Raw genomic sequence first — 26168 nt, 5'->3', positions numbered from 1 at the left:
ATATGTGTATTTGATAGGGTTAATGAAACTAAGTTAAGCACTGCATGGAGACCTCTGGAAAATGTCTAATAAGGTCCCTAGTGCTGCAGTGTAGGAGTATATTGCATTACAAGATTGAGCATATTGATTTTAAAATGTTAAAAGCTGAATGAAGGCCTTTTTATATTACCTGAAGGAGAACTGGGGGAAAGAAAAGAAAGATAGCATTACAATCAACGCATATAATTCAAAAATGCCAACAAAATATTAAAAAATAATACTTTATGTAAAAGTGTTGTCTCTTCCTACTGTGAACAATAAATACGGCAAGTTGCCTTGCACAGCACTTGCATTCGGTGTGTATGTGTCTCTACAGAAAAATATTAGGAATCTCAAGATAAAACCCAGATGTTTCTTCAGTCACGTGAGGTGTGCTGTGTTGCACTGGGAGGCTGAGAGAGAAAGTAGCCTTCATTTGTCTCACAGCAGAGCTGTATTTCTCAGATATATTTTTTCTTTTAGACTCTGCATTACTGCTTGATGTCAGCTGGGCTCCCATTGTGGTACAAATCCTCAAAAGAGAGAACAGCTCAGTGGTAATGCATTCCAACCAGATATCCTGGAGGTTTTATAAGTTCTATTAAAGTACTCCCCAAAGAAAAATTAGGGGAGCAAAACTCTCGTAAAGTTCTAAAGGCCAGATCAGGAATATGCTGGAACCTTGTTTTAAAAATTGTTAGTACTTGACCTTGAATATGAATGGGCAGCTTAATTTTGCTGTCTTCACTTGAATTTTCCTTGCCTTGGAGGTTTTAAAACAATGCTTGAAAGTTCTAATGGTTTAAAACTGAACAAATCACCATATAATGTTACAAGAAAAAGCAGGTAGAGGAATATCACTCTTTAAATGTTAAAATCTTATAAAGTAAAAGAAAATTTGTGGTGCCTTAAGTAGGCAGCACTCAGTAAAAATGACAGAGGCACTGTTAACAGGATTAGGTACAAAATTCAGTTTATAGAGTTGAATATGGAGAAATGCAATAAACAGTACTAATGCATTGCACATTTGCAGCACCATGTAACTTTGTGGGGAACAGCTGTCTATGGCAGCACAAAAAAACTCTTCCAGTCTTTGACACAATTCTTTTCTATGCTTTGGGGCTTTATTCCTGGACAGCAAACCTCATAACTCATCTTGCTGAATCTGAATACCCAGTTTACAAGTTCCTTGTATCCAATTTGTCTAAGAAATAATTCATAAAGTCTGTGAATATCTGTAAAAATACTGTATTCTACATAATATATAGGTATCTTTTTAGTAGAAGGAAGAGCAATGGGAAGCCCTTATCTTGGTGTCTGTGGCCACTGAAAAGAAATGCTTTGATATACAAATAGCATTATTGTAAATGTAATGCCAGCCAAATGCATTTTTGGCTACTGTGTGAGCAATAAAATTAGCAAACACATCACTTGCTGCTAATGAAGAGGAATAAGCTCATCATGAAACCTTCATTGAACTGCTATTCTATCCAGCTTGATTTACTTGCCCTGATAGAGTAAGAAACATCTGTCTCAAAGGAAAAATTAAAAAGAAAGAAAAAAGGGGAGAATACGTATGCTGGTAGGAAGGGGTCATGCTATCACTCTGGCAGCCCAGGATATGACAAGTGGGTCTGGAGGAGAGCATGGATGGCCTGCTGCTCTTGCAGCAAATATGCCCTAGTTTCTAATAAGTGTAAATACTAATACTGCAGAATATCCCACCTTGGAGAAAGAACGTGAAAGAGCCCAATTCCAAGAGCAGACTTAAAAGAGTTTGTATGGTGCTTATTAAATGATAGCTGGCCTTTGCACAGCAAGGTGTTGCTTTTGCAGGAATTGCCATCTTAATGTATTTAGTGATTTAAAATGCATTGTATCAGGAATAGGTTGGGTTTTGGTTTTTATCTTTTAAGATTGCACACCTTGAGTGTAGGGACCCTCATCTGGACTCCCGGAGTGCAGAGTAGCAGGTTCGTCTCTTATTCATGGCCAGATTTCATATATGAGGACCCTGGCCCACAGCTGGCAGTGAAGCTGTCCTGGAGCACCCTTCTGAAAACAGCAGCCCTGTTCTGCTGTGTGCTGCACCTTTCCCTCAAGGCTGGGCTCAGTGCTACCCCAGGTTTGAAGATGCCTTCTGAGCAAGGCTCTTTGCTGTGTTCTCTGTGTGTTGAGAGTTTGTGAGATTCCAGTGGAATCAATAAATTCCTGAAGGCAGCTTGCTGTGATTTTTTTTCTCCAGGGATTTGTATAGGTTCTTTGCTGGGTGCTGCAGTGTTATTGACATCCTCACATTAATAATTACATTGGTATTAACATCAGCACTGTTGGCCGAATTTACGTGTTTCATTAGGCTGAGCCAGACAAGGGCGAAAGTGGAGGAATTAGTCTGGTGGAAGTCTATCCATTCTCTTGGGCGGGAAAGCTTTCTGATAGCATTAGTGACATGCACAGCACCTCTCCTGCTCTGCTGATTGCTTCAGTGTGCCTTATGAAGAAGTCATAATAAAACACTTCCTCTGTGTGTTACTTTTCTTGTCTTTTCAAGCTGAGTTCTGTCTTTAAATTGAGTTTCTGGATTCATTGTTGCTTTCCGGATGTGGATCATACCAATCCAGAGGAAAGTTTCAAACCAAATGGTGGCTTGAATCAAGAATTTGAAGATTCTTGCCCCGTGCATACCTTCCTCCTAGTTATAAAGGCTGTAACACCTGATATTGTCTGCTATTAGCTTCTGGTGAACTCTGCTACTCAGTGCTGCTGCTGAAAGGGTTGTTTGCTTCTCTTTGCATCAACCTGACTGCTTTACTGTTAGGATAAAAGAAGTGAAAAACAGGGAGATGGGAGGTGTTGCATTCAACACTTCAGTAACTTGAATTAAAATCCAGAGGCTTAGTAAAATGCTCTCCATTGTCTTGGACTTCTGTGCCATGTAGAAAGGTTTTGCTTTGAAATACCAGGTAGTTCCTTGAGTTACAGTCATAAGCCTCAGAGTTTGCCCAGTGCTGGAACTCGGTTTGAAAAGGGGATGGTGTGTGCGATAACGCCTCTAGTTAATAAAAAATGTGAACAGGAACCTGGAAGGGGGTTTCGGTAAAGATGATAGTGCTGCTTGGTTTCAGACAACTCAGGAGCTTATATTTGAATTTGTTTTCTAATTGCCCTCTGTTTCCTTTTCCTCAGGGTTCAGAAGCTGTTGTAGGATGTTACCTTACCTTTGCAATACTAAAGGTGTGACCTTGTGGGATCAGGAGAAGCTCTTAAGCCACACTGGTTAATGCAAGGCATATGGCTGGAGCACTGTGTGACAGAATGCAGGTCACTGCAGTGGCTGCCAGACAGAAGTGAACTGGAGCCCAGGCTGAAACTGCTTCAGACTGTGTCCAGAGGGTGGGAAGTGCCCTGTTCCTGTAACCAAAGCGAAAATATTTCAGGGAAGTAAAACAGGATCTTTGAAAAGGAGTTTTGTATGTGCTTGCATGTGTGTGCATGTGCATTCACTCACACATGAAGTAACCAAAGCTCTTCCATGCTGCTCTGTAATGTAATCTTGCCAGTGCAGTAATTTGTAAATGCTGTTTATAACATGATTTGCCTCACTATAGGGTTTCTGAATTAGCACATAATAGTGCTCCTGCTATTAGGAAATATTAGGAGACATTTGTCCAACTTTCTGTCTGCTGATGGACGCGCCATGGGTCATTTGGTTAGACTTGAACTCAAATAGTTTAAATAGCTCTCCAATGAGCATACTTAAAGTGTAATGAGGAACAGTTACGGCTGTATATACAATTGTTTGTTCTGTTTTAAATTAGAAATCCTTTTCAAAATAGGATTCCTCTCTTGTGTTTGTGTAGGGCTCAGCACAGTGCAGAAGGCTTTGGGGTACCATCACAGCAGAAAGGATTTTGTGTAGCTAGGAGATAACCTAGAACACTGCAGATGTACAAATACACATTTTTCCCCCCTCCTTTATTTTTATCATTAATGTAAACCCCTATGAGCTTTGTAATATAGATAGTCCTGGAGTACTACATGTGTTCAAAATGGAATGCTGTGTGCTCACTCCTTACAGCTCTGTGCTGATGTGGGATCTCAAGCAGTGTGTTTTCCAGAATGGGAATTTTCTGTACTGTTGGCCAAGTATGATTGCTAAAGCAGGAGTGTGTGCTCTCTGAAAAGCTGGGGCAGTGAGCAGGTGCCTTCAGAAAGGGGCATTAGAGCCTTTGAATAGGCAGCAAATCACCACGGATCTTGGATGTTTACAGCATCACTCTCTTCACCAAATATGTGGGGAAACAAGGCTTCTGCCATCAGCTTTTCAGATACAGATGTGCTTTTTCCAAGGCTGGTGTGGACAGGGAGAACAGGTTATTTGTCACTGTTCCTCAGGTCTATCTATTAAGTTGCCTTCATGATAAAGCTGTCTGCACTCTGGTCCCCTTCCTCTCATGCCTGTGTCCTGGCTGGAAGGGAGCAGCTCAGCTCTGTTTTTCCTTCCCAGCCTACTTGAAAGAAAGGGAAAAAAAAGTGGTATTCATGGTGGCTCTTTGTTATTTTCACTCACTTTATTATTGTTGTTAGTGTTGTGGCCTCTCTTCCCTTGCTTGTTTGTTCTTTCATGGCACTTGAGCTTTGTGCAGAGTGCAGCTTTGTTGCCTGGGGCAGGACCTCTTCCAGCTTCCTTCAGGCCTCCCCGTTTCCAAATCCTTTCCAGAGTGCCTGATGTGCTTCCAGAAATGGTACAGTAAATGTATATGTAAATATAATAAAATTATTTGTTTTATCTGACTGGTGACGCAAATAAGAGTCTTATTTCTTCATTAAAGAAGTTCATGAAGAAATAAGAAAAAAGTAATGTCTTTTTTTACATATTGCTTTTAGGGGGCTCACTTGAAATTAGATTAATGTAAAGGAAACCATATACACAGCTGTGCGCAGGTTATAGAATACCTATATGCGTGTCAGTACACACACACACTCTCTGGAACATCAACAGGAGCTGTCTGATGAAATGTTCTGATCAGATTTGAAAATTCACATTGCAGTGCATGTGTGTTTTCTCTTTAAGCAGATTGCATCTCTTGAATAGTTCATCAGAGCTTCTTGAAGTGTTTACGTATGCGCTCTTTGTCTGGAGATGCTTTGTTATAAATACTTCCTTCTTTTTACAGGCATTTGTTTGGAATTATGCTGAGCAACTGTGCTTGGTTTATTTCCAAATGTCTTAGCTTTGGGACCATGGATTGGCTTATAGCCTGAAATTCATATCTCTCCTTTTCAGGGGAAGAGCCATATTTGAACAACTCATAGAACACAAGGACTGCAGTATAAAATGGGAGGTGTCCCTCATGAAGCTCCCATGGCCAAACACAGTCTTGCAATGAGCTGTAGTGGGAGAATGGACTACACAGGCTTAGTTAAAAGAACAAACAAATACCAGGAAAAAAAATAAAAGAAGTTCTATGCTGCTAGGTAGTATAAGTTGCATAGTGTTAAAAAGTATTTTGATGTAACTGGTAACTTTTGAGGCATCTGACAAGAAGTTATGTTGTATTTCCAGTCGCTGTTCTCTCTGTTTTTCTCCTCTCTTAACCTTTTTAAGTTGGCGAAGGTGTTACGGTGGCTGGTCTTTGTAAGTACCCTGCTGCTAAATCTATATAGCACTTTTTTCTTCTCTTGGAAGAACTTAAATAGCTTTGATTAGTCATCAAGTTAAGGAGAAGCTTCTGGGAAGAAACACTAGAAAAGTCTTTTCTGTGATACTTGTGAAAGAACTTTGTATTCACTATAGGGCTAGTAAAATACAAAAACTAAAGTGATAGATTTCAAATATTAGTATCACTTGTCTGGTTCATTTGTTTAATTTTTAACTATCCAGAGTTGTTTTAAATCCAAAAAGATGTTAGAAACATTTTGATCACCAAAAGATGGTTTGTGTAAGTGAAAAAAAGTAACCAGATGATCTAGTTACTTTGTTTTATTTTGTCTCATTCCTTCCATAGCAATAGCAAATATATCTATGGAAGGAATATAGTTGGACGTCAGGAAGAATTTGTTCACAGAAAGAGTGATTAAGCATTGGAGTGGACTGCCCAGGGAGGTGGTGGAGTCACCATCCCTGGGTCTAGTTGACGTGGTGATGTTTGGTCAAAAGTTGGACTTGATGATCTTGGAGATCTTTTGCAACTTTTGTGATTCTGTGGAATGTGCCATATTCTGTGGCTTTGAGGATTAAGGTAATTTATTTCAGACGTGGTTTGTGGTGGTCGTGATACAAGGGTTTCCATGGTGGGACCCAGTAGAATTGACACTTCAACCCTCCAACATCTTTTTGCCTAGTACTCCAAGTTGTGTATTTTGACCTGGACTTAATTACCTTATTTTAAGAATAAGTTATCATGCTGCCATAAACACAACAATAACAGGACCCCATTGTACTGGATGCCATATAAGCAGAGTAGTAAATATACCAGTCTTCTGTTGGTGAATGTCTAAATAAAGACTAAAAGTGTTGGAAGGCAAACAGAATGAGCAGTGGCATAGCAATGACTGTCACATTAGATTTATTTGTATTTGTTTTTCTTCTGATAGGGCATTTACCAGAGCACTGTATCGTTTACAAAATCCTCCCTCTGTCTTTTGCACATACTGCCTTTGTTAGTTTTGCAAATATCTGTTGAAAATATATATAAAACCCTTTTGGTTAAAGTTGTTCCTTACCTGCAATTCCCCATTCCTAATTTACAGTCATGTATTTTTTCCATATGTTGATGTGATTTAACTTAGCGAGTCTTACATTTTGTCATGTGTCTATATTCTTTTTCTGTCTGCCCAGTTTTGTGTACTACAGTGTGTCTCTTCTGCATACTTTAGCCCCTAGTAAGCTTGGATGAAAAAAAAGAGGAAGCACTTTGACAGTGTGAGGTGGGAATGCACAGTCAGTGCAAAGCAGAGCTAGAGCATCCAGCCAAAAGAATGGATGACCTTCAGAGCTGGAGTGCTAGCAGAATTGAAAATAATTCAGGAGCACAAAAGGTAGAAGTGCTGTAAGCAAGGACTAAAAGCCAGGTTTAAAGCCCCGAGTGACTTCACCACAAGGATGACTTTTCCACCACTGTTGGCACATCATCAAGAATGGTGTGCACAGCTCTTATCAAAATCATGTCCCAGTCTGATCCTTCTTGATACAGAGATGGGCTACTACACCAATAAAGGGAATGAAAATCCTCTTTAACAAAAGAAAATTAAGTTCAGCCCTGGAGGCCCAGCTATGAGCATCCCTTAGTGTGAAGGGGGCTTCACTGTGTAGGTAACAGCAGAACTGCTATGTAAAGACAATCAAAACTAAAATCAGAGACAATAAACTGATCCTGCATAGTTTAGGCTGAAAGTGAGAGGGAAGTTTATACCTGCCTAAGCAGGATAGCTTTGGAGGAGTTTGTAACAGGAGCAGTGGGGGCAGAAAACCCTTAACTAATCATGGGGTAGCTGTCCATTAGTTTCTGAATGGTTTACATGGTTTCTGAATGGACTAAGTGATACTGCAGCACTCAGTAGGTTTCTGCCACTGCTAATTTTCTCCTGCTTTTTTGATGCACTAAAACTGAAAAGCACTAATGATACTCAGGATAATATCTTAATTATGTGGCTAGAATATTTTAATCAAGGTTATGGTAGGCATGGGAATTTATGTGCAAAAATTTAGCCCCTGGTGTTAGCAACCTGAAAACAGGCAAAACAAAAGTAGAGTACTAAAGTGGATGAAGTGTCCAACTAGAGAATAATTGCAGAGAGAGAATATTACAAAATAGGTTTCTCTTTTCTGTAGGGCTGCAGTGGTTCTGATAGAGTACATTGTACACATTGTTTCCTGAACTGCTTGGGTTTTGCATGTTTAAAATCATGAATGAAAAATCCTACAATGGGGGGCTATCGCAGAAAAGCTTGTAATCAATGCTGGATCATCTCTTTTGGCATGAGCTTTATTTTTTTTCCCTTCTGCGGGGAACCTGTATCTGTTTCCTGCATCTGTCGCCCATCCTTCTTAGTGAATGGAAAGCAAGTAATTAATTTTTGTTGTTGTTAGCAATTAATTACCCTTGCCAAATCTTGGAGGACCTATTGTCTCCTTCAGACACAATGTTCTTGGGAAAAAGTCTTACTTATTGTAACCTCTTGTGCAATCTTCGCTTGGATGATAAATACATCTTGGCAACGAGGAGCTTTCTGAATGAAAAATGTTGCTGGACAACCCTGTAGTACAGCAAGAACGCAAACCTCTGCCAATGCTGGTGGAGTGCAGCCAGGCAGGAGGGTAAAATGGGGAAAGCCTTTCACACTGCCTGCAGAGCACAGAGTGAGATGAAGTCTTTATATGCACACATCCAAATATCTGTTTACCATCAAATAAGGATTTTTCCTGTTGTGCATCTGAGCTCAAAGGTGGCCTTTCTTCTAGCAAAATCTTGAAATCTGTTGGAAAATCGCCATCTACCAGTGCAGGACTGGGGAAATAACAGAGAGCATGTGGACCATGCAGCAGTTGGGTTTAGGTAGCCTGCTGTAGGAACTAGCTGGGAAACTCCACCCTCCCCATTTTTTTCTTTGAGTCCACAAATTTGAGATCCTGCAGTTTCCTCAATCTGCTTTGTGGTTTGTGGCCTAACTTTGGTTTTCCATTAGATCTGTCCAGAACCGTAGGTGACCACTGAAACCTCATTTTAATATTGCAGCTGTTACATTAATTACAGAGTTATTAGAGTTAATTGTAAATGCACATTTCCCCCTGTAGCTCTTCACCTTTACTTTTTCTGCTTGATTTTTTCATCAATACTTAGTGATGTCTGGAAGCAAAAAGGTGCATAAAAGCCCTGCACAGAGAGTTGTTTGAATCCTCCAGAGGGAATACAGAGAATGAGATGGACTGGGTGCGCTCTGTTCTCTTGAGGTTTCTGTGCACACTGCCGTGGGCCTGGCAGCTGGCTGTGGGGTGGCAGAGTGCAGCCAGCAGCCAGGTTTCCCAACCCATGCTTCGGCTGACCCCGCTTGGCCTGGTGAAAAGGAGACATTGTGAAGCAGGGGCCCCGATGCAGTCCACCTTGCAGTTAATGGAAATCTTCGTTGACCTCAGTGGGAGCTGGATTTGATCCTGTGCCTACTTGAGTGTTTTGGCATTGGCTACGGCTCCAAGTGGCTTTTTTTCCCCTGGCTCATTTCTGGTTCTTTTTTTCCCTTCTCTTTCTAAAATGTACTTACCTTTGAGTGGTGTAAAATCAAGACACCTCCATCCATGTCAGTGTAGCTGTGCACTTTTATCTTCTCCCGGTGTCTGTCCTCGTTTCCTCAGCCCTTCTACTGTCTGTGTATTGGTTTGCAAGATTTTGGCATTGATTTCCCTCCTTTTTGAGCCATTCTGCTGCTTCTCACAAACACCCTCCATCTCACTTAAACCTCTGCTCTCCAGCGAGTGTAATTACTGACACTGTTTAATCCATCCTCTGCCCTTCTTCCTAAACTTCAAAACAGTCCTTATATTGATTTCTGGCAAATGAAGACCAGGCTTCAGCCCCAGCTGCCAGCAGGGAGCCGACTTCCCCTTCAGCAGGCTCCTGGAGGCCAGCCCTTTGCTGCCTCATCCCAGCCATGCTCCCTTGCTCAGCAGAGCTCATTCCTGTGTTGCACATAGGAAGGAGAGAGCCACCATGCCCCAGGAGCCAGCAGCCACCGTGGACAGAGCACACTCTGTGATCCTCAGCCATGCATCAGCATGTCCTCTGTCCCTAAGGAAAAGGTGCTGGAAGTAACAGCCCTTTTCAGGTGACTGCCAGAGAGAAGGGAGCTGTAGGCTTGGACAGTGGCAGTGGGAAAAACAATGCAGAGGAGGACAAAGGCTGCCTGTAACAGTGCTCGAGCTTCTTGGTGCCCTCCACTCTCCTTGAGTATCCCATGCCTCCAGAGGGATTTGTCTCCTGGGTGGAGAATTAGGATTATATGTAATCTACCTCTGAGGAAAAACCTTTTCCTTTTATATGTGGATTTTTGGATTTTTTTTTTCTTTTGGTCACTCTCCATTTGCTTGGAGATGATGTGAGGTTTTTGTGAAATAGTATCAGAAACTGGGGATATTGGTGTCTTGTGAGAGTTACAGGGGAAAGGGCCCAAGCTGTGGGATGCTGTACAGGAGAATCACAGGTGTTTTTTGAATCACAAAAAAACTTACTTCATTTTTTCCAGCAGTAATGTAAATGCTGAACAAACAGGGTGTGTAATGAGGAAACCCTTTCGAGGGTGGGAGCTGACCTAATGAAAGATGAGAAGTGGGGAGCTGGAGCACAGGACTGCTGCTGCTCTGGGGGCTTGCGAGGGTGAGATTGCCAGTGACACACCTGCTGGTCCCAAGCTCTTGCTGGCCTCTTACGTTATCCAGCTGTGCACAGTGGAATGTATTGTGCTTGTTTCCTCACATTATTCCCACTGAAGTTTAAATATGAACCCCCTAAACTGTACTGAAGGTAGAACATGCAGCTTCAGGAAGGCCAGCGTTGTTTTCACTCTGCTTTTCAGACACAGGCAATGTCAAAAGAGGAGAAAGTTATAGTATGGAGGGTCAGAGCATTGCTTTCAGAGATGATATCACTATGCTAGTGATAAAAATTTCTCCTATTTTAGTCCTTTTGAATTGTGTACAGCCAGCACAGATAAGAGAGGGAGAAATGGACTATGTAGGCTGTTTTATTAATCATTAATTCAGTTGTTACCCAACATCCAAACCAGCCCAAATGTGCTTATGGAGAACATTTAATTTTGGAAGCTAAGACTTGTGACCTAAGGCTAGATCCAGCTGCTGTAAATGGGACAGAGTGTGTTAGCAGCTGTGTGGAACAGGGCTGTAAAGCCCAGAGTCCCTGGATGATGAGAATGCTGAGCGCTAGGGTGTGAATTTGCTAATACTTTAGAAATGTATCCACAAGAAGAAAAAAGAAAGAGGAAAAAACATTGTGGGAAATTCTTTCCTTCATACATAATATTTTTCTGTTGAATTAAAATTGCCCCTAGTAATGTGTTGATGCCAGTGAAGTATTTCAGCTATAGGAAATGTGAAACCAACTACTGCCTTTCTATGAATTATGAGTCATAAATTGTATGAAAAATATTCAGCTTGCTATAGCTGTTCCCCAAGCAGAACCTCTGACTAATGGAGAAAATGCTGCCATTTTGGAGGGAGTAGGAGGGGTCTGAGTTAAGCAGAGCAAGATGCCAAGGGCCAGCCAAGTGCCAGCATGTGGCTCTGTGCTAAGTGTGAATTGGTGTCACCTGAGATGATCCTCCCTTGCTAAGTAAACAGCTGGAGAGTATGTGACATGTACTTGCCTTGCTCCAGCTGAGGTTCCTGACTGCCAGCCAGTGCCCAGAATTGACCCATGGGAGAGCCATGCACCGGTGCCAACCCCGCTGCCACATCTGCAGCCAGTCAGCCAGGCCAGGGAGACACAGCCTCCATCTGATTCAGCACCCAGTGGGCAGGTTGCAATGACAGAATTCCCCTAAAAATAGCAGTAAAGTGGCAAGAGAATAGGATACTGACGTTTGTGTGCAAATCCTTGGTGGTGGCATTCATTTCATCCAGCTTCAGCCATCTAAGAGCTGGGAGTTCAGTTCAAATTAGTTCCCTAATCATTTCTCACTAAAGTTTATCTCCTCTTATATCTATTCTATGAACTGCCTTTTGGAGGTGATTATAGAAAGGTCCTCAGCAACTACTTTTGAGTAGGTATACAACTTTTTGATGGGTAAAGTTCTGTGAGTTAAATTCAACATCAAAGCTCTGGATTTCAGTTTCTTCGTCATTTCAGCAAAGGCCATGCAGCCTCATGAGGATTTGTGAATTTTGCTTTGCAACTGTGCAATGCTAGAGTCATTGTTGAAAGGCGTAAGTGAAAGTATAAACAAACTGCAGGGAGCTGTAGAGCAGGGGTTGCTAACTGTAATTGTGTTTGAAGTTTAGCTGGAGCCTTCATATTCTCGTTTTAGTTTTCAGGCCGTGTGTCTGGCACCCATATTAACTTCTCAGTGGTGGATGTGTGCCCAATAAAATACAGCTAAAAAGACTGACGGTGTGACTGACTTTCAGTTTGGGATGCCCAGTCCTTTTCCAAACAAATAGTGGATGATGTCTGAAATACTGAAAACAGCAGTTTTTCTTCCCTATTGACTCTAGTGAGCAGAAATCAAACCCTGCCTAATTAGCTTCTTTGTGGCATCTGTGAAAGAATAAAGTTTTTACTATGTTCAGATGTGACTAAGAGACATACTCTCAAACACTAGCAGCTAAATTTTCATTTCATTTCATCCAGTGTGAAACTATGCTGCCTTTTGCATACCTGATTCAAAGATTGTTTTAAGGGATCTCAAAGGACACATTTTAATTTGAAGCTTCTTTAATTGCCAGACTCTGGGTAGGCTGTGTGTTTTGTTATTTTCTTCTTACAAGTTTTGAGTTGTGTAAGGCATGCAAATGCTTTCAAAATATGAGTCCATTGTGCTTCAGGCAGCTGTGATCTGGTGTTTAAAATGTTCCTATTAATGTAAGAGCACTTAACTGCTTTACAGCTCACAATCCGGTGCTTGGAGTTTGTCAAGACGTGATTCAATTCTTGTTTGCTTTGTATAGGAGATGGCTGTTCGGGCACTGAAGCAGACAGGGAGCAGGAGTATTGAAGCAGCCCTGGAGTACATCAGTAAGATGAGCTACTTGGATCCTAGAAATGAACAGATAGTACGTGTAATTAAGCAAACCTCACCAGGTAAGCATGAACTTCTTTTTTTTAAATTGTGTTCTTCTTTCTTGCAGTAAGCTAGTTTTTAAAGTAGGGTCATAGCTGGGGAGAAGTGTTGGACAGCAGTGTTCCATAGCAGTCCTGTAGGAAATAGTGAAGTGAACCTGGCCTTGCAAGGCCAGCTGGGCTGGAACCTCAGTACAATTCACCTGCTTCCAAAGAGTGGTCTATGTACTCATTCATAGTCTACATTCTCAAATAGAAATCTGTTACTCAAATCCAAATATTCCTCCATCAGACCAGAACAGACTTACTGGTATACAAATCAAGGAGGTGGACATCATAGCTCTCTTGACATCAAGATTATTTGCACAGCTGAATTATGTGTCCCAAAGAAAGGCAGTTATTGCTGCTACTTTCTTTTGTGGCCTCTGATAAGGGAAAGCAAAGTCCGCTTGTCCCTAAGGCTCAGCATGAATCCTACTGACAGAGATGACAGATGGGTCTTATGGCTGCCTCCCACTTCCACACCAGAGTACCCATTTTTTCGGATACTTTAGATTGCCACAGCCTCATCAGTGCATCTCACTGTGTCCCAACAGATGAGCTGTCAGGGGTGTTGTTGTAAGAACAGCCTCAGTAATGCTGGCCTTATGTTATGACAGGAGAAAGAGCTGCCAATTACCGATTTCACTTTAAAGATCTCTGATTCCATTTCAAAACGTTGCATTCTTTATGAAGGTATCTTTTAGTGTGGTGGCAGCCTCTTCAGTGTGCAGAGAGGGTGCATGAACCTGTCTTAATGCCGTGCACATCCCTGTGTGTCTGTAGGCAGCAGGGCTTGTGTGTCAAGGCGAGGAGTCAGCAGCTGTGCTCAGGTGTGCTGCATCTGGTCCAGCTGGGACATGGTGTACTGCAAAAAGCTTGTAATGTAATGTTCAAGCCTGCATGACTGTTCTTACAGGCTTTGTGAAGTCAGGATTTTAAAAGGAAATGGTTTAGGCATAGATGGGCCAAGTCCTGTGATTTGTGAAAGCTAAAGAACCAGAAGAGGAACAAAAACATAACAACAGCACAGAGTCTCCCCTTGTCTTTTTAGCGCAGCCAGTGTTTTATACACCTGCAATTTGTCCTCAGATCAAAGAACTGATGAAAAGTGCCGTTAACGTTTCCACTGTAGGAATGTTGCTATCTTGTCTCTGCACATTCTTCAAGCTAAGATTAATATGTTGACACCCTGAAAGATTTTCCTTCCCAACAGATGGAAGATGAGTAATATGAGGGGGTACTTTGTGTCCAACACATTGGAAGGAATACAGGACAAACTGTATGATGCCTTTGTTTAAATGAAGGAGAGGGAAAGAAGGATTTTTGAGAATGATGGAAGAGAGAGATGTAAATAGAAAACAAGTGTGAGCAGGTGGCTCACTGTACAGAAGATGGACTCTGTGATGGCCTAGTAGTTTATAGCAATGTTGACTTTAAGTTATATGGAAAGTCCTTCCAGGAGCTATTTCCTGCCCATTGGTGTTGTACTTAACACCCTGCTCTGTGGCTTCCTCCTGTCTGAGAGCAATGACTGGTAATACTGGTCCAGCTTTAAAAAACAGGCTGTAGAGTAATCTGATGAGTTCATAGTTAGGGAATTTGTGCTTCTATTTTCATGATTTGATAGGACTCCCTGATGATTCCTGGCATGAGCAACATTGTGAGCCAGTAGCTCGTTATCAGTAGGAATACTTGGCACTTATAACTTCAAATGTTCAGAGTGCTTAATTTAGATTTTGAAAGGTGTTTTTATAACACATATTCCCTGTGCCATGTGCATGTGTGTGGTGTATGTCTGTATGTATAGATGGGTGAGTAATACAAAGTAATTGGTTCACCTGAATCGTTTCCTAACATTCTTCTGTGTTCTTTTTGTAAAGGAAAGGGTATTGTGCCAAATAATGTAACCCGCAGGCCGAGCTTTGAAGGATCAAATGAATCTTTTCCGTCCTACCATCAGATCAGTAATGCAGCCTATGAAGGGACAGGCTTTGGAGCAGAAGGTGCAAATATACTTACTGAAGTTCCAAGGCCCTACATGGACTATTTAATCTCTACTTCTCAGTCTTCAGCTATGAGTGCTCCTGTGCAGCGACCCTCTGGAGTGGGCACTCACAGCACACCAACGAGCCACCAGCAGAAAGCATACCCTGCAAATATGGAGTCTTCTGTGATTAATTATCCAGTGGCTAATCACAGCAGCCAGGCCTTGCAGCTGCAGGCATCTCATGGCTCCAACAGCCAACATTACAGTAGACAGCACATGATGGTGCAGGGGGAACCTATGGGATATGGTGTTCAGCGGAGTCCATCCTTCCAAAACAAGATGCAGCAGGAGGGAGGATATGCCAATCTCCCAAATAAAGGGGCAGTTGTTCAGAACAGTGCTGGTCATGCATTTCAGCAGGCACCAGCAAGCCTGTATATCTCACATTCTCATCACAAGCAGACAAGTCCTTCTTCTCATCAAATGCATGTGATATCCAGAGGTCCAGCCTTTGCTAATGATTTTTCAGACAGTCCACCACAAAATCTATTAACTCCATCTAGAAATAGCCTAAACATGGACCTCTATGACATGAATAATCCTCAAGTTCAGCAGTGGCAGGCAGCAACCCCGTCACGCAGAGATTCTTTACAAAACCCGGGAATAGAAGCATCTCCACGGCAACACGTATCCTTCAGACCTGATGCCACAGTGCCAAGCAGAACAAACTCCTTCAACAACCACCAGCAACAGCCACAAGTGACAGTGTCTATGAGGCAGGTTCCTCCAGGAAAACCTGATCCTTCCATTGCATCTCCAAACACAATCACGGCAGTCACATCTGCTCATATCCTCCAGCCAGTGAAGAGCATGCGAGTGATGAGGCCCGAGCCTCAGACTGCAGTGGGACCTTCCCATCCTGGCTGGTTGCCTGCGCAGGCACCGGCTGTGGATGGCTTGGAGATCATGGAGCAGCACGTGCCACCATCTGGAGCAGCTAATGCCTATCAGCTAGATGTGGATTACGGTAACCAGGAACTGCGGTGTCCACCACCACCCTATCCCAAGCATTTGTTACTTCCTGGCACCTCTGAGCAGTTTGATGTCAACTGCTTGTGCATGGGCGTGGAGCAGACTCTGCGTGTGGTCCCCAGTTCAACGAGCAATAAGGCTGAAGAGAGCAACGAGCGAAATGATAAAAACAGCAAGAACACTAAAGCTGAAAAACCAAGCAAGGATAAAAAGCAGATTCAGACATCTCCGGTGCCTGTACGAAAAAATGGCAAAGATGAGGAAAAGCGAGAATCCCGAATAAAGAGCTACTCACCTTTTGCCTTCAAGTTCTACATGGAGCAACATGTAGAGAACGTCATAAAGACCTACCAGCAGAAAATTAATAGAAGGTTACAATTGGAGCAAGAAATGGCAAAAGTAATTCTTATTTTGTTATAGTAAAATCTAATAGGGTCAAATTGATTATTACTATTTTTAATTTGTAAAAAAAATTTTAAAGGCAGAATCCACTGAAGTAGTAGCTATCAGACACCTCCCTATACCAGACTGCATCCACTTAGAAGTGTAGGTGCAGATCTGGGGGGCTGTTTGAAAAACCTGAGATGTGAAATGATATTTCTTCATACCAGAAAAGTAAAATGAAGCAAAATCCCCCCATATTATAGGTAAGAACTTAGAAGGCAGGATTGAGGCTGAGATTATTCTGCCAATACTTTGGCAGCCCTTGCAAAACTCTTTGGTCTAGTTCTTCCTCACTGTTCCATGATTGCTGCTCATTCACCAAAGCTGTGGTTCAGCTTGGCAGTGTAGTCACTGTGCCATATTTTCAGCTGAGTGTGTAATACTTGACTGAAAGTTGTCTGTTGAACACATGTAAGTAATACTGTTGTGCAAGTAACCATATCTGGACCAGCTTGAACTGATTTTGGGACCGTTGCCAGAACTTGTTCTAGAGGCAGGTCTCAGGGAGATGCACTTTGGGTGATAGAACTTCTTTAATGCCTAACTGTAGCTTTTGAATCTAAGCTGACTCTCTGATAGTGCTGCTTAAAACAAAGCTGCCAGGCTCTGATGGTTGGTCTGGCAGTTATGTTTGTAATTTTTATATGTGGAAGAGGAAGAGGGGTTTTTTTCTTCCCAGGCATGACTGGAATATGATTAGTCTACTTTTGCATTAAAGGATAAGCTCTAAGGACAGCTGTTATTAACACGTAGTGGGTAATAATTAACTACCCAATCTTTCCTAGCGCAGTCAGTTTCCAAAGTCAATTAATTTGATGCTCACATTGCACCAGAAAACTCAGGAGTTTGTTTGTTGAGGTTAGAATTAAAAGAATATTCTTGGAAAATCTCTTGAAATGTTGGCATTTTAGTGACAGTTAATAGTTCGTCCTCACTGCAAGTACAGGCTGTATTGTGTTGCTTGAATTTAGTGAATATTTCTGTGAGACTGAGATAGAGAATGATCTCTAGAGAAGTATAACAGCATCTAATTGTGCTAGTTCTTCTCTTCTGACTCTTCAGCTTTCCCTCATTCAGAGATAATTCAGGTACAAACAAAAACAACTCCTTCCCCTAGAAACCTCATCACTGACTGAAAATATGCACGCAGGAGATTTTGGCTATCTGAATATTGCATTATTCTAGAATTAGCAAGAACAGAACACACTTGTCATTTTACCTTAAAAAGGAAACTCTTCTTTTATTATGGATTGATGTACTTACCTTTCATTTTGAAAACAGTATTCCTTGTTTTGGTTTGGCTGTTTCCTTCAGTCTGAAAATTCATCCTACCTGTTCTGCACGTTTCTGTAGATTTCCTCCATTCTTTATTCATACAGATTTAATTTTTATACCATGGGGATCTCTTTGCATAGTCTGGCTGCCCACGTTCATCTTTAGATACCTAGACTACAGATGTGGAATTAAATCAACCTAAGGTGCAGCCCTTTTTCTAGCCTGCTAATCAGTCGGCTTCAGCCCCCTCCACCCTCCCAGTGGCCCCTTCTCACCAGGCACTGATCTTTCTCTCAAAAGTAGTTCAGTTGATGCCAATTAATTCAGGCTTTTGGAACTGGGGTATGCAGAAAGAAAAGAGCATGCTGCAGTAAGTGAGTTGTCAGAGGAGCCTGGGGATCAGCCTGGGGGTTTCTGCTGGTGGAGGCCACCAGTGGCTCTCAGTAGAGGGCCGGGTACTGAAGTTGGCAGAGTTGGCACTCTGCAGGCTCTGTCTTGAAAGGTGAGGAAAATCTGATTGGATACTGCTGCTTCTCTCTTTTCCAGGAGGTTTCTCCCCACAGCCCTGTGAAATGTTACTTGTAGAGCCTCTCTGGAGACAAGAGGTAGACAAGCCAGCTGTTCTACAGCTTGGATGCAGAGGGAAAATAGTACATTTGGGAGGGAAATAGCACCAGGGTCTGGGTGGCAGTGGCTGAGAAGAGACCAGACCTGAGGATTATATGCACATATTTTGGGAGGGGAAAAAGAGAAGTTTATAGGACAGATGCTCAGAAGATCTAAAAACTTTGAGAGTGGAGGCTGTATATGGTAGAGGAAAAACCACAATTTCTAAATAAGGTTCCAAGGCACCTGGGAATGTGTAGGTCACAGGCAACTCCTTAATTACAACACAAAACCAAACAAATAGCATCCAAGCTAGGAACTGTTAATGTGAGTTGCCCTAGGGAACCATTTGTGAACAAAGTGAACTGCTGCACATAGGTTTAAGTTTCAGTTTAAATTAAGGTGGGCTTAAGTGCACATATGTGCAGTGGAGTATAGTGGCAAAGTGCACATTTGAAGTGTAAACCAAATCCCATGGTCAGGTTTATGTTGTATTCCCCTGTCTGACATTATTGCCCCATGCCTTCTTGTTCAGCCAAATGAGACAGGCAGACCAATCTCAGATACTGCAAATTCAGGCAAAGTTTGGGCACAGTGAGTTTGCCCTTTTTTCAGAAATACCTCAACAGACAGACAGGAGAGTATATCTCTCATGAATACATCTTTTCTGGTTCTTGGTTAATTTTTCTGAGAAATGTGTTTTGGGAATGCTCATTTATTGTTCTCTTGCTATGAATATAACAGTACTAGCTCTTGTGGTTTGCTTTCCTTTGTAAAGGCTGGCCTCTGTGAAGCAGAACAGGAACAAATGAGGAAAATTCTCTACCAGAAGGAGTCTAACTACAACAGACTTAAAAGGGCCAAAATGGACAAATCTATGTTTGTGAAAATCAAGACTCTGGGTATTGGTGCCTTTGGAGAAGTGTGCCTGGCCTGCAAAGTGGACACCCATGCCCTGTATGCCATGAAGACTCTGCGAAAGAAAGATGTGCTGAACCGGAATCAGGTGGCTCATGTCAAAGCAGAGAGAGACATACTTGCTGAGGCAGACAATGAGTGGGTGGTTAAACTCTATTATTCCTTCCAAGATAAAGACAATTTGTACTTTGTGATGGACTACATCCCTGGTGGGGATATGATGAGCCTACTGATTCGGATGGAGGTCTTCCCAGAGCGTCTGGCTAGATTTTATATTGCAGAGCTCACTTTGGCCATAGAGAGTGTGCACAAAATGGGATTTATTCATCGAGACATCAAGCCTGACAACATTCTGATAGACCTCGATGGGCATATCAAACTGACTGACTTTGGACTGTGTACTGGATTCAGGTGGACTCACAATTCAAAATACTATCAGAAAGGTAATATTTTTAGCCTTTTTCTGGGATGTTATTGTGTTATTTGTTTTGAAACAAGCACCTACTTCTTGGCAGAAGCACCAGATCAGGAAACTCTATAAACAGTCAATGGCAATAAAATGTGCCTGTCTCTCTCTGACTCATTCAGTTAGCTTGTTTCCAGTCCTTTTGTTTCCAATACTGTTCAAAACCCTGTCAGTAATGTGGCAGCAGCAGCAATTTTTCAGTTTATTCTTGTTTGGAGGGTCTCTTTTGGTGGTGAAATGATTTAGTCACAGCTTTGGAGTAGTCCACACATCTTCTGCATGTTCTATTGAGTGCTGCTTTCTGTTGGCAAAAAGGTCATAAGCAATTGGTGTAGCTGACTTAAGTATACTCCATGGTACTGTATCCCTCATGGGAAGTATACTTCCTTGTGCTGAGACAGAGACATTTTGTTGGACATTTTGTATGGAAATCCAATTGTGAATGGGAGGGCATAAGAAAATACTTTGGGTTTAAAGTTCAAATGCTGTTCTTCACTGAGAGTAGGAGATGGCTCTAGATCTGGGTAAATACTTCTCTCTTAATGTGTCGTGTTTTATGACCATGAGTGTAAACTTTCTCTCCCATTTGAAAGGGAGCCATATCAGGCAAGACAGCATGGAGCCCAGTGATCTTTGGGATGATGTGTCCAACTGTCGATGTGGAGATAGGCTGAAGACATTGGAACAAAGAGCTAAGAAGCAGCACCAGAGATGTCTGGCCCACTCGTTAGTTGGAACCCCTAATTACATTGCTCCTGAAGTCCTGCTTCGTAAAGGTAGGTAAACCTTTTTCTCCTGTTTCACTTTTTTTTTTTTTCTTCCTTGAATAAGCTTACTGCTTTGGAAGGTTGTCATTCTGAAGGCAAGAAACACTTCAGTCAGACTAAGGAGAGCTCTCAGTGCTCCAGTGTTTAGCATCACCTCACTGACACTGGGTTTGGCCATACTTTGTGTGTCTGTGTAATGCCCACACTGAGGCCTTTGAGTGAGACTGCTAATAAATGTGTTGGATAATTTTAAGTGATATTTTTCAAGTATAAAGCAGATTATCTGTACTTGAGGAGTACAACTCTGATCCCTATCAAGTTTACACGGACCAGTGAGTAGCCAGCTGATAGGTCTGGATCACTGATTCAGATGGGCCACTTAAGTATGGATGATGTAAACTTGTGGAAATACGTCCTCCACGTTCCCAGCCAGAACCTGTGGAACCCAAGAGAAAGTTTTCCACCATTTACTCTGGACACCCTGCATTCAAAAGCTTAGCTTGAGGAGTTTGGACAGTACTTGGTGACTATCCATGCAGAACTGACATGGTCACTGTAGTAAGGAGATCAGGTGTTCAGACTTGTCTGCAAGCTAGACCCTAAGGCTAATCTGCTCTAACAGAGATTTCACACTGGATCCTACATCATCTGATGACACAAGTTCCATTGAAATCAGTGTTTAAATCTTTTTTTGAGACCTTAAACATGCACCTTATTGGTCTTGTCTCAGCAGTTAGGTGATTGAGGTTGTTCCTTTGCTTGGAACTTGCTCAGAAAGTCATCTGTGGCTTTCCTCTGTCTGTAGAGCCAGGCTGTGCTTTCCAGCAGCTTTTCAAAGTTGTGGATTCACCTCCACTGAACCTAGGGTGGACATCAGTCACTAAACATTTTTGTTATTCTTTGAGGTCCAGTTTGTGCTGCGTAGCTGTGGGACTGGGCACAAAAAACTCCATTTTTTTTAATGACGCAGTTTCACAATTCACTTTTGTTGAGAATTTAATTTATTCACAAAGGTTCAAGGACAACAGGATTAGGTCTTTACTGACAGCAGTAAAATTTAGGTCAGCAAGAGAAGTCACAAACCTTTTGTGTGAGAAAAGGCAGAAGTTTGTGCTGTATGTTTTAATACTTAATTGCAAGTAGCTCTATACATGTTCTCCTTGACTAGTGGAGGTCAACCCTTTGACTTGTCTTTCAGGATACACTCAGCTCTGTGACTGGTGGAGTGTTGGTGTGATCCTCTTTGAGATGTTAGTGGGACAGCCTCCTTTCCTGGCTCCTACACCCACAGAAACCCAGCTGAAGGTAAGTTGAAGCAAAGTTCCAATCTGTGGTAGCAAAATTTTCCCTTCCCTTCTCTTTCATGCACAGACCTACTCCCCTTTCTTCTGCCAGAGAAAGGAGTAATGGTTAAAAAAGTCTGATTTTAAATAGTTCTGTGCAAGCACATATCCTTTGCCAGTAAATGAAGACACAAAATATCAGACTAAAACTGACTTGTGCAACTGCAGTGATAGGTATTAGTTTTATGAGTCTTCTCAGCAGAATTGTCATTTCTCAAGCACAAGTTCATCCATTTAAATTCCTTAGAGTGCCTATTTAGTACCTGATATGCCAGTGACAGTTGCAGTTGGCAATGTGTTTCAAAGTTGAGCAATATTAGTTCTTTATTAGAAAGGATCTATCTCATCACCACTTTTCCTAGTTTATGTTTTGGAGACAAAGAGAAGTAATTCCTTGAAGTCATTGCACAAAATCATGTGTAAACTGAGTATGTTCTCAAATCTGACCATAGGAGCATTCAGGAAGGAATTTGCCTTTTAAAAAAAAAGAATTGCTCCTTTTGTCTGCTAGCCAACAATGTTTTTCTGGTTCATTAGAGTAATTTCTAACAGGCAATGCAATCTGATAATTGGGTTCTTGAAGCTCTGAACTATGCAGACTGTGAGATGACTTGTTACATGTGCACTTCTGTACAGTTCATGTTGGCCATCGGAAGGGTTCTGTTTCCAGATCAGAAGTTCCTTAATACCTTTGTTACCTGCAGGTGATAAATTGGGAAAGCACACTGCACATTCCCTCACAGATCAAGCTGAGCCCTGAGGCAACTGATCTTATCACAAAGCTCTGCTGTGCTGCTGAGGACAGGCTTGGAAGAAATGGAGCAGATGATATTAAAGCCCATTCTTTCTTTCACTCTATGGACTTCTCTACCGATATCCGTAGGCAGCCAGCTCCCTATGTTCCAAAGATCAGCCATCCAATGGACACTTCAAATTTTGATCCAGTTGAGGAAGAAAGTCCTTGGAATGATACTAGTGGTGACAGCACCAGGACCTGGGATCCACTAGCCTCTTCCAACAGCAAACACACAGAACATGCTTTTTACGAGTTTACTTTCCGAAGATTCTTTGATGACAACGGCTATCCGTTCAGGTATCCCAAACCTTCTGGCATGGAAGTTTGCCAGTCTGAGAAGTCTGATGTAGAAGACAAAGGTGTGGTGGATCAGACTGGAGCTTGTCAGCCTGTATATGTGTAAATTATTGTATAGAGTACCAGATAAAACTAATCTCAAATCCAATAGGGCCCTTACCTGATCCTTTAGGAGCTGATCCTGCAGCACTTGGTCAGATGTACCTTCAGCTGAGGCTGGAGACATCCTGGGGAGTAAGAAGCTTGCAGGGCCAGCTCCTAAAGATAGCACTCTTGAAAGTTCAGGTCAGTTCTACTGTAAATAACTTTGTTGATAATTACACTTGAAATCCTGGTCTTCACCAAAATCTGCAAGGCCAGCAGTCTGTCGTTTCTAGGCCTATTTTTATTTGAGGTCAGCATCCCCCTTACTCAGATTAACATTTACAGACTTCTGCAACTGTCAGCGTTATTTTTTAAATGAATAAAGAGCACTTATATTTTGTTTATAGCAGGGTTTTTTTCCTACTAAATTATAGGGATTAACTTTGACAAATCATGCTGCTGTTCTTCTTTTCTACATTTTTATTTTATCCCTAGCACTTACTTCACATTTAGGAAGATGCATTAAGCTGAAGAACATGTGATGAGAGGTCTCTGTGCAATAATGTAAGAAAGATAAAAAAAAAGGAAGAGAAATGAAAAAAAGAAAACTGCTCTCTAATTTTCTAAATTTACTGATGCCATTGTATTCACACCGTGATTTTTGTTTTTATATGTATTTTCCACATTTCAAAATTGTGACGTAACCTTAAAGCTGCTTTATTTCCTTCTGCTTATTGGAGTGTAATAGAAAGTGTGAGCAAGTGGCAACTTGGGTGTGATTTCATTGTCTAGTGTGTGAAGAATGTTGCATGAGCAGTGTTTTTCTATTTGAAATGGCCTTTTCTTGCCATTCACAGGCAGGTCCTGTGGATCCATTTTTCTAAGGGTCTAAAATTAGACCATTTTAAACCGTGTGTTGATAATGTATTGTGTGGATGGTTTCCTCTTATGATTGTATCCAATATTAATTTTGTAAAACAGATTGCAAAGGTTATACCTGAGTAGTGATGTTGTGGTCTGATGTAACAGATGGTTTTAGTAAGCACGTGTCATGGGCACACACGTTTCCCCACCGAGGATCAGCAGCCAGACCATTACAACGGAGCAGATTTCTGGGGAGAGCCTGGATGGGGCTGGCTCAGGCAGGGAGCAGCACAGTGGCCGTGGCTCCAGCTGGCAGAGGCAGCACAGCGTCCAAACCGGAGCGTCTCCCAAAGCGGGGCTCCCGTAACACATCGAGGCCCCGGGTGCAGCGAGGCTGAGGCTGAGGCTGGGTGCCTGCAGCTCCATGGACACCTACGGGACCTGGAGGTACGTGGCTTTCCACACATCACATCCCCACACGTAACTGGCTGTGTATCCATTTAGGATCCTAGTGTTTTGGGCACTGACATCGGAAAATGTTGGCATTGTTGGTAGGTCATTCTGTCCTGTTGTCCAGAGGTTAAAATGTTGCTGTGATGGAGCACAATAGGCCTTCATTTCTGTCAAATTATAGGCATACTTTGAAATATCAGTTCTTAACTATGTTAAAATATGCATTTTTTTCTTGTATGTATAAGTGAGAATTATTCAAGATGATATCAGAATACTAAAGATAATTAAGCCATATGTATTTGCATATATATTATATATAACTAAATAAGTAAACACACACAAAAATCCTTAATTCAGATTAGTGTAACAGTCCTATTTAAAGTGATTGACCTAATAACATTTGGGGAAAACACTCCTTTAATGTGTTTTTGCTTTATTTTATTTTTAAATCTGGAGCTTCGTTATTTTTTCCATATATTATTCCACATATTATTCCTTAATGTTTTAGCATATCCTATCCTATCCATTGTTTAGATATCTAAGCAACAACATATGAATTCATCAGCCTAAACTAAACAAAAATGATTGTGTATTTGTTTACATTTGTATGAAAGGAATGTTCTGAGGTATGCAGTGCTTGTGTCGTGACAGTTCATGTAAGATTCAGTATTACTGCTTTTTTATATAGTAATGCCATTTTTTTGTTATTTACATCTATCTGACATTCTTTCATGTGGTAGGTTCTTTCTCAGGAACTCAATTTAACTGTTATTTATTGATATATCATTGCCTTTGAAAGCTTCTACTGGCAGAATTTATTAAAAATCTGAATCAAAATCTACAATGTGTTACGTATTATTCAAACAGACAACTTCTTCGTCCTTTAAGGCAGAAGTTTTAATGGGTTTCTTTTTGTAATGTTATTGATGGGGTTGAGCTACAAACATAAGACCCAAATCTCATTGCTGCATCAGCATTTGATGTGGAATCTCTGGGTACCTTCAGACAATTTCTTCTGTCCTCATGGCCCTTAAGAATAAGGAGCAGGATTCCGGGTAAAACCTCGTTTGGCATGACCAGGTCAGTGGATGGCATAAAAGTGAACACAGTCACTTTCTGTGCAGCGGTGGTGCTGCCAGGGCAGCCACAGCCCTGGCTTGCCCCCTCTGGCTGTTGCCTCTGATTCATTTCTCAAATGTAAATAATTTGCCTGCACGTACAGAATCTCTGCAACTAAGCAAAACAAGAGAAACTAGCCCAGAAGGAAACAGGTGCTTCCACCACACGAATATTACTGATTTACAATCTGTGCTATAGGGAACAGAAGCCAACTCTCCTTTCACCTAAAGAAGAACTGATTTGAAAAACCAATCTTTCAGGTTTATTAGGCACTGTCTGTAGAAGCCTCTCATCCTTTGCAGACATTTCAGAGGTAAACAGAAACTTAGGAGTAAATTTTATGAAATTTGGACAAGTAAACCTTGTGCCACGTACTGAGGCTGGCTCTAAGCATTCTTGTTTCTGCTGAACTTCCCGCAAAATCATCAAGTATCTTCTTTTCAGAGGTTATAAAAACTCAGGGTTGGTATTAAAATACCTCTTCCTCAAAAACAAAACAAACCATCATAAAAATCCCAGATAACTTTAAAAACCAGAAAACTTCATAAAGCAGGGCTGCCAGGAACAGAAAGGAGCCTCTGCAAGCCTTTCATACCTCTACTCTTCAGTGGGGCCAGCAGCTGAGCAGTGCTGAGCAGCAGCAACAATTCTTGAGAAGCAACTGTTTTGTAGTTGGATACAAAAGAACTGGTAGTGGAAGTTATAACCAGGTGCCTAGCTTGAGCAACATGAAAGCTAAATGAGGGAGAGAAGCATTTGACTTTTAAATGGAAATGGAAGAATGAGGCTATGCAGGAAGCAGGCAATAGCCTGGAACTGGATGGAAAATTGGTCTCATGAGCATAAGAAAATTCTTTTCCCTGTAATTT

The 26168-nt window shown here is 41.6% G+C and overlaps 1 protein-coding gene across 2 annotated transcripts in view; it reads left to right on the top strand.

The window, feature by feature from the left end:
• LATS2 (large tumor suppressor kinase 2) overlaps positions 1–25021 on the top strand; it is a 48989-nt gene extending 23968 nt beyond the window's left edge. The window contains exons 3-9 of one of the 2 annotated variants that reach the window (XM_048294832.1): positions 12695–12827; positions 14729–16266; positions 18971–19553; positions 20170–20352; positions 21542–21648; positions 22391–22779; positions 23893–25021. In XM_048294832.1, the coding sequence (XP_048150789.1) occupies positions 12695–12827; positions 14729–16266; positions 18971–19553; positions 20170–20352; positions 21542–21648; positions 22391–22779; positions 23893–23902 (2943 nt within the window). In that variant the 3' untranslated portion in view covers positions 23903–25021. Of the gene's footprint in view, positions 1–12694; positions 12828–14728; positions 16267–18970; positions 19554–20169; positions 20353–21541; positions 21649–22390 lie in introns of both variants that reach the window. The other variant, XM_048294831.1, reaches the window with a different exon arrangement.
• Positions 25022–26168: the final 1147 nt, after the last annotated feature.

Source organism: Corvus hawaiiensis, chromosome 2, assembly GCF_020740725.1.
Source record: "Corvus hawaiiensis isolate bCorHaw1 chromosome 2, bCorHaw1.pri.cur, whole genome shotgun sequence".
NCBI lineage: Eukaryota > Metazoa > Chordata > Aves > Passeriformes > Corvidae > Corvus > Corvus hawaiiensis.
Note: the sequence above shows the minus strand (reverse complement) of the source record. Positions and strands in the feature narration are given on the sequence as shown.